This window comes from Pogona vitticeps, chromosome 3, assembly GCF_051106095.1.
Source record: "Pogona vitticeps strain Pit_001003342236 chromosome 3, PviZW2.1, whole genome shotgun sequence".
Lineage (NCBI taxonomy): Eukaryota > Metazoa > Chordata > Lepidosauria > Squamata > Agamidae > Pogona > Pogona vitticeps.
The window spans coordinates 52,860,808-52,870,150 of NC_135785.1; the positions used below are offsets into that span (position 1 = coordinate 52,860,808).

At 38.8% G+C, this 9,343-nt stretch overlaps 1 protein-coding gene across 30 annotated transcripts in view; it reads right to left on the minus strand.

Annotated features, from left to right (window-relative positions):
• LCOR (ligand dependent nuclear receptor corepressor) overlaps positions 1-8,522 on the minus strand; it is a 103,522-nt gene extending 95,000 nt beyond the window's left edge. For 5 of the 30 annotated variants that reach the window (XM_078389428.1, XM_078389417.1, XM_078389409.1 and 2 more), the window contains exons 1-4: positions 8,380-8,489; positions 7,230-7,334; positions 1,479-1,585; positions 76-168 (exon numbers count right to left, since the gene is read on the minus strand). Coding sequence is in view for 2 of the 30 variants with exons in the window: in XM_020790876.3 (XP_020646535.3) it covers positions 8,380-8,476 (97 nt within the window). In the remaining 28 variants the exon portion in view is untranslated. Of the gene's footprint in view, positions 1-75; positions 169-1,478; positions 1,586-5,324; positions 5,374-7,229; positions 7,335-7,648; positions 8,074-8,379 lie in introns of those variants that run through there. The other 25 variants (XM_078389433.1, XM_078389432.1, XM_078389425.1 and 22 more) reach the window with 15 other exon arrangements.
• Between the last annotated feature and the right edge of the window lie 821 nt (positions 8,523-9,343).

The window sequence follows — 9,343 nt, forward strand, 5'->3', positions numbered from 1 at the left end:
TAACAGCCAACAATCTATGGACAAATAATTACTGGCAACATAATAAAGGAAGGAAAATTGTTTAAATATACTAACATCCTAGTCTTGGGGCATCCAGTCAAGCTACGCAAAGAGATGTTTTTGTCCCTTGCATACTCCCAAATGTGGAAGTAGGATCAGAAACTGGATCTGGAAGAAAGGGTAAACAGCATGTTAGTCAAATTCATAGATGGTACTAACTTTGGGTAATGCTGCAAACATTAGCAGGAACAAATATATATATATGGATTTATGTACACACAAAGGAAAACAGACTATGTTTCAGGTGAAGACTGACAATGGTGTACAATGAAGTTTAGCAGTCAAGAAAGAATGCTTAAAGAAATGAAAAGAAGAGAAACAGTAACAGATGAAAGGTGAATAAAGAGGAATGCAGAAGAAAAAATGGCAATACAAAAAGTCATAAAGCCTCTGAGCCACACTAGTGATGTACTAGGTAAAACCTGCCAAAGCAGAAATGACATTGCATTATCAACTAACCTTCATGCACTCTCACAGAATAGTCACAAGCACACATCTCTAAAATTGTCTATCTGACTAATGGCTTAAATCATGTTACTAGATATTTAAACCTCTGTGCTAAATCCACCATTAGTCCCACCTACAGCAGATCTATTAAGACAATTATGACTAACATGTTCTTTTTTTAGTTATATGGCCAAAATCCTCTTGTGCAAGTCAAACTGACATAAAGAAAGTGGTATCAACTGCAGTGGTACACTACCACTAATCAAAGGGCTTCCCTGCTTCAATTCCTCATTGTTTAAAAATAATTTAATTATATGTGAGTTAAATGACTTCGTGTGCGACCCACAATCAAAGCAAGAACTCTAAATTGTAAAGCAACAACTCTATGTGGCAGTATCATTCACTGAATCCAAATGGGCTTTGGATCTTTTGGATTCTTGTATGGGACAGCCATCAGCTACAGTGGTTGATGTCATTTCCCTTATGGCAACATTATTTGCACAAATAAATTTTGGTTGCTGCTTTTAATGGAGGTAGGACTAACATTGCGTTTAGACCCTGAACAAGTTTTTTTTAAACGTGGCTCCAACAGAAAGCAGAAGTGCAAGCTAATATTCCACGCTTTAGTTGTATAATGCTTGACAAAGCACACTCTTTTCAAATAGTAGCTTAAAAGCAAGTCTCTGAGATTAACCAAGAATTCTGTATATATTAAAACAAATAAGGAAGAGGGAAGAGACTATGATCAGGGTCATTCTAAGATATCAGGAAGGCAGAGTAGATTGGGAAAGAGTTCAATTCTGATATAGTTTCAGTGAAATAGAGGGCAATATAGAACAAATTTTAGAAACAGGAGTGGAGAGGAATGGGATTAAAAGGATAGGGAGAACCACAAAAACCTATGGAAGATAGAGTAAAACTAAGAAAGAAGAATACTACTCCACTGAAAAGTAATTTAAAATTTGATTTACATGGTTATGCATTCCTCTACAGTTTGCTTAAAGAACTGCATATTAAGGTTTGTCTCTTCCATTTAGTTTTCTGGCCCAATGGTATAGTGTGATCTTCTTCATAGGATCTGAAATGATATTTCGTACTTAAGAAAAATGCAAGGTAAATAGAGATGGGCACAAACTACAGTTTGGTGTGGGCACCCACACAGGTGTTCTGTGGGCAACACACACTTCCTTGGATGATTACCCACTCACCAACAGGAGCACGCTTCCCTTCTCCACCATCATCACCCATTCAGATGAGGAGGTGGGGCAGAAAAACCTGCACTGCTACCAGTGAGTGGGCGATCGCCCAGAGGAGGTGGGGAAGTGCAAGGTGCCCGCAGAAGACTTCTGTGTACACTGCATCAAATCACTCTGAACCACAGTTTATGCCCATCTCTCAATATAAACATTTTGCCTAGGATCATCTCATGTATTTCAGTAGGAATACTTCTGAAAAATTGTCTCTAGAGTAAACATATAAATGGGAAGAATTTTAGTTGAATCTAGTTGTCAGGAAACAGAATACAAGTTTGTCTCTAATAACACCATATTTCATTCCAATCTAACTCCTTCACAAATAAAATTTAGTTACAAGCACATACACAAATCTTTTTAGGCAATCAGAACTGAAGAATTAACGAAGAAAACGTAACTTCCAAATATATTTCAGTCACAGACTCTGGAATTAAATCTAGAAGTACTAAAGCACTATATTTTGGACCTTCCTAATTGTAATTGATAGCAAAAACTTTGCATCGTGAGTCAGGATTTAGAGTCTTAACACCCATTCAGCTCCAAAAACATACATTAACTACCTGGTGTAATGTAGGCCAAATTCAGAGCTCAAAGCATATAATTCAACATATACCATCTGGCAAGTGACCGTTTAAACAAGAATCTAAAATTGCAATGAGAAAAGGAAGGAGCTTTTGTATCTTTTTTGCATTTGTTTGAAACTATTAGCTAGTGGGGTTTCCTTCATGAGTCAGTTCTGTACAATGAATGGAAAATATTGAAATATTTATGTGTGCAATTTACCCCAAGTCATCTTAGAAGTAAGGGTGGGTTTGGGATGCACTGTATACTTGACTCAAAGATCCACAGGGTCCCTTCCAGCTCCGCAGTTCTAAGTTTATATAGATGTATACATAAATGTATGTATATTGTACTTGGCTGTTATGTCATTTGTAAAGGACACAAAACATGTACTGGTTGTACATTTTCTTTTCAAAGCAGACATTAAACTTTCCCCAGAAAGGGGAAAGGATTTTGATGTATTTTAAACATTATATGTATTTTAAAAGAAAAAGTAGCTTACCAAACATGTACACTCTTAACTGACACAATGAGCACATATTTCTACTTGTACATGTGCAGCTCAGAAAACAACAATGAGCCCAACAATGCTTCCTCAGTGCCCAACTACATATACATTGCATTTTGTGAAACACTTTTTAAAACATTTTTTAAAGCACTGGGGTATCTCCACATTTTATGCTGAACAACTAGAAAGACCTCCAAACAAGACTCCAAGAGAAAAGCCTTCTTTCAAAATCAAATACAGTGGTGCCTTGCTAGACAGCTACCCCACATGACAGTTTTTTCACTAAACATTGACTTTTTGCGATCGCTGTAGTGATTCGCAAAACACTGATTACTATGGGGGAATTTCGCTGGACAATGTTTGGTCCCTGCTTCACAAACCGATTTTCACTAGATGATTTTGACAGCTCCCTCCCCACTCGCAAAATGGGTGTTTTCGGGACCTAAGCTTCGCAAGACAGCTATTTAAACAGCTGATTGGCGGGTTTGCAAAACAACGACGATTCTTCCCCATTGGAACGCATTAAACAGGTTTCAATGCATTCCAATAGGGAAATGCTTTTTGCTAGACAATGATTTCGCTAAACAGCGATTTCAGTGGAACGGATTATCATCGTCTAGCGAGGCACACTGTAAATTAGCACAACTGCTTTACGTCTTGGAAAAAAGGGGTGTCAGCTCTCAGGTACATTTTAAATATGATGATATTCATTCAAGATTTGTATATGTGCTCTTAAATAGAAATATAGAGGCCCTATTTTAAATTGTGTACAGTATGTAAAACTGAAAAGTGACATCCATCTGAAAAGATCTTGCATATATATCTTTTGATTTTCATCTCTGTGACAGTACAAATAATTGTAACTAGAACGTTTATTTTCTAGCATTCTTTCGTAATTTTTAAAAAGCTTGGACCCCAGTTCAACAAGGTAATGCATGCACTCAAGCAAAAGCATGAGAGGTTTGTCAGTTTTTAATCAGAACTGTAAGAGCTGGCTTCACTAGGCCATTACAGTATCAAATCTCCAAGTATGAACAAAGAGAAATTAATCTCAAGAATAAGACATGTACACATCTCCCTTCAAAAATGCTGGGGTTAGGGGAACAGGATCCCCCTGAAGTTCAAAATCTGTGCATAACTCTTATGCCCCAAAAACATAACTACAAAGCACAAACAGTTGATTCACACACAGAGAGACCTTCCCCAACCCATATCAGTCTCCCCTGAGGTAAGGTAACCCCACCTTTCTCAGGTCACTTTCGGGATATCAATAGCAGCACAGTAGTCACTGAATATTTATTTACTGAATATTTACTTATTTATTGAAATATTTATGTATGCATTTTAAAAATCTGTTTATCACCAAAACCATGCTGCTCAGACCCATGCTATTCAAGGGAGAAATGTATACTGTATTTTTCACACCACCCAACCAAAGTTTTCTCTAGTCTTTCCTGTATTCCTGTTATCATATATCATGACTTCACAGAATTACTACTTATTTCAGAATTTGGAGATAGAAAAGTGTGTCACTGGCTGAAATCCTGTTGCCCAGTGTAGTGACTTGCACTATAGTAGGCCCACTCAATCAGTAGGGATTTGATTAGTCAATTTCTCCATAAATTCAACTGATTTAAATGAGTCTACTCTAGCTGCCACTTACTTTAGCATAGGAAGTCACTACTAGAGCAGGCCCATTTGAATCAGTGGATCTTATGGAGGAGCTGACTCACCAAATCCCCACTCATGGGGCCTACTTTAGTGTGACTTACTATGCTATGCCAGAGGGTTTCCAAAAATGTGTATGTTACTACAGATGACCTCCCTGCCAAATTTTACACACATAAGCTACTATGAAAGATACCACGGAAATTATTTTTTACTACTAAGAGCAACAATAACATAGGACTTTGCTCCCTACACTAGAAATTACGCTTTAATCTGAAGTCAAAGTTGCAATTTATTTCTTAAATTCCTCATCAAATTGATGAGACCCATAACTACTGAAAAAAACATGTGTGCAAACAGAAGTACTAATTACAATTCCAAGTTATTTTCTTAGCCTACACGTTCCATAGTATTATCACTTTACAGAGCATGGCACATCAAATACGGATATCTTAGCATGCAAACTTACTGACACCTGTTATTATAGCACTTTTTATTACAATACTGTACACAAGGAACATATATTTGCTAACTAGGAAAGTGATTATTATTTGAAGCATAACTTGTGCGCTTGGCATCCCAGGACCTAACCCTTCTTTTGACAAGTTTAAGTCAAACAAGCCACAGTACCTGCTAATGGCTTTTGAGCATTAAACACTTTCTTTTAATAGAGGCATTTTGATAATATAACTAGCAGTCAGTTTTAAGACTTCTAGCTGCTGTGACCAGATTATAATTTTATGTACATTGTTATCTGACCTCATTCAACAGCCCCTTCTAAGAAAAAAAATAAAAAGAAATCAAAGAGTTTGGAAATTGTTGAGCACCTGGTTCAGTTTTCACTCGTCTCAAAAAGTAATTCCATTACAAAATGCTCTGAAATACAAAGTTGATCAAAATAATTACAGAGTGTTTTACGATGGCCAGACTTAAACCTAACTGAAAAATGGTAACCTTAAGCTCCTTCTGCTTCCCCATTTCCTGTTATACTTTAAAATAACCTCTACAAACATTTAACACGATAATATAAAGTAGTCTGGCAATTCTCTTAGAATCTAATTTCTGAATTTAATGGAAGATCTCTCCTACCCAAAAATAAAACACATAATTCTGCATACAAAGCACATTATTTCCTCTGAATTCCCTTGAACTAATTTTTAAATCAACATGAATTCACAAGTACTAAAACAAAATTTCCACAGGGGAAGAAAATCAGGGGAAAATAAAGCCAGCATTTATGACACCCTGGCAATTTATGTAAGTTCTTTATGAAGCAAACACCACAGAGAAGACCTCATAAAACTGATTAATTTGAAGTTCAAACTGTTAGGTATAATGCTATCAAGATAAAATACCACCAACACAATTACACTTTGGACCTTCTAAAATGTTTTTGTACTTTACCTCCAAAAATAATCTGGATGACTAGGTGATTAACCTTCACTGCTTAGTAATTTCCTTCATATCTTATGTTTACACAAAAGGAGAAAAGTGCCTCCAAATAGTACTTGGGACTGTGAGGAGAACGAAAAAGTAAAGGGTGTAGCTCCTATACAGTGCATTGTTGTTGTTTTTCAAAATTTGTAGCATTTATGATTGCTATCCTTATATAGTTATTCCCTTTAAGTATTTCTGCCAAAGCTTCAGCAAAAAATATCAATGCCAACTTTGCAAGCAAAACACATAATTTCAAGCGCAAAACAGATATTTCCCAAAAACTAGCAGGGATAGTAAGTCAAAGCAACAGCGCTTATGATGACTTAAAACATTTTAATGGAAATGTGCACTGTGGTTGGTAGTCTCCTTATACACTCACAGCATACAGTTCAAAAAAGCTATTAGATGAGAAAATAAATTTATAATCAATTCAAGCAAATAGTCTCCTATAGTCAGAAACTAATCCAAATTAGATCCAAGTACACACACATCAAGAGAGATTTTAATACATTACATCCTGTAGCATTTCCAAAAAGCAAGATGGAGACTTTTTTCCAAGTCAACAAGTATCTCTGTACCACCTTCTTGATATAACCAAAACAAAAAACAAAAACACTCAGATGTCATGGTAGTCACAGTAAACTCTTTTAGGCCCCGGACTATTTTTCTGGCAAGTAAACTAAAACCACAGTGCACTGAATATTGCTTAATAAACTACTAAATAAAAAACCAGATACTCTGTACTTAAAATAACATCTATTTTTTTAAACACCTTTAATTGGAAAATACAAATATCTGAGAATAAAAATATAACCAAGTTTTTATTACATAATTGTGGAACATAATAGTCAAAAAGGTTTGTTTCTTAAAAACAGATGTGTAGGTTTGCAATAATAAATAGAGTCACAGTACTAGAGAGTGATTTGTTAGTTTAACTTAATATAATTAGCAAGCTTCCCTTCTATCTAAAAAATTAAGATCTTATCTTAAAATGAACCATTCTAATTCCTCTCCTTCTTACATTATATGTACTGCTTTCATTTTAGAATAAGAAAGCTATAAACCTAAACACAGTTACTATGCAGTAAGCCACTGTGAAAATCTGGGATAACTTCCAAATAAGCATTAGTATTATTATACAGTACCATCAACAGTATTGTATGAAATGAGGAATAGTTATGTCTTATGTGCATTCTCTTTACATACAGGCAAAAGGCATTTGTGTCCTAAGGAATCATAACAGAAGTATGTGGGATTTAAAAAGACATTTAGGATGGAAATCTGCATGTATTTACCTGGGGATAAGTCCTATACAGCTTAACATGGCTCCCTTCTCAGTAGATGTGCATAGCCAGACATGCTGTTAAATTGGCAGCAGTCTCTTCAGTATTAAAAGGCTTCTTAAAAGCAAAATCAGGCGTGAAAATTAATATCATAGAAAACATCATTTCCCTTAACTTTCTGCAGCTTTCCACCTGCCTCCACATTTTATATAAAGTGACAAGACTATTTTTTTCCATCTTCTTTGGATTCCTATACAAGTTACTATCTTCGAAACCGACGAATCTGCTCACCTCCATCCATATTCACAGGGTTTAGGAATAACAGGTTTTCATCAAGACATGTGCCTAAGCTCCGAGATTCATTTGGATCAAAAACTAAGTACATTCTAACGATCTATTATTACAGGACCGACCAACATAAACTCACTAACCATCATTTTTTGACCCGAGACGCATACTGGACTTGGCACTACCGGCGACAGAGAGCAGGGCTAGCTACTCCTGGGTCACCGAACACGTCGTGGTTGGGAAGCGAAAAGCAAGGACCCAAATGGATGGGTGAGGATACCGTCCATACCAACAAACAAACAAACAAACAAAAAAAGGGGAAGAAGAGAGGGGCGTGGTCACCCCACAACAATCCTAACCTACAACCACCCCATCAACGGTAACTTTTCCGACCCCACATCATCCTCTCATCACGGCCGGGCCCGGTATGACGGGGGTGAACCCGAACACTTCCTTCCCTGACCTATTCGGACACAGCCCGGCCCGGCCCACCCCCTTCCCCTAAACAAAGGACCCTCTTCCCCCTCCACCACCGGAGGGGGGCGGGAGAGGTAGAAAAAGAGAGGCCAGGCCGGAGTGGGCGGGGCGGAACCTAGGCCCCAGTTGCTCCGTGAGGCGCGAGGCGGAGGGCAGGGGAGCGCGCAAGGAGCGGCTAATCCGTGCGGGAGGGAGAGGGAGCGCGAGCGAGCGCGCGCGCGCGCACGGCCAGTCAGCGAGCGGGCCGGCAAACGAACGAACGAGGAACAGGGTGGGGGAGGGGCGCGGCGCGCTTTTGCCTTCGCTGTGTGGAGAGAGGGAAAAGGGGGGGGTCACATAACGGGAAGCTTCCCTGCGCCCACATGCTCCGCTCTCCTTCCCCCCCCCGGTCCCTCACCCACACAGCGCAGCAGCCGATGTCGCCACGAGTCGAGCTGGTGGCGGAAGCCGCGCCTCTCGATGGAGCACTCCTGCCGCCCGCACGGACTCGCCATCTTCTGGGGGAGGGGCCCCAAGCCACCGCCGGCACGCCCGCCGTCTGCGTCATATCACGTCACCGCGCACAGCCATGCGGAGGCGGGGGCCACCGCTGGCAATTACCGCCCAAACCAAAGAGGGGGTGGGTGGGTTCGTTGCCCTGGCAACCACTGCTAGGTTAAGGACGAAACCTTTCTGGTTGGTAGATGCAAGTTTAACATGAGCCGGAGTTCTTTCCCTGCCTTCTGCACCCGTTGGGCAATGATTTGCTGTCGTTCTAGAAGGCGGATAAGAAACGTTACAAAAGCAAAGTAAGAGCTAAAAAGCATATATAAAAATAATCATAATACCTGCATTGATCTGACTTTGTACGAGCTTAAGCAGCACTTCTGCTGAAAAGACGGGAGAAATGATTGCTCTGTACCCGAGGGACTGATGCCCAAGTAAACAGGCATAGAGTTGTGATAATAAAGGAGAGAATGTTAAATTTGACAACTGCATAATACATATTTCAAATATTTTCATTAATTTTAAATTTCTAAATAGAAATAGTACACAAAACTGGACTAACAATTATCTGTGTTTAATATACTACACCGATGTTTTAGACACACTGCATTAGAGCAAAACCCTGCCTTAACATAAACCTCAACGGTAGAAAGGTTTTTCATGTTTTCACATTTATCGCCATGGCATTTTTCATAGTATTCAAGTTAAGATGTCTTTTGTTCTATGAACAAACTCCCTGAGCAAATGCTGCATTGACACTGTGTTCTCAAACAAGCCATATCATTGGAAGCCAGTATTTCATCTGATATATAGTAAATAAAAACAGCCTTCAGATGTTCAGCTCTAACCTGTATGGCTCAAAAGCTTGCTGCTAA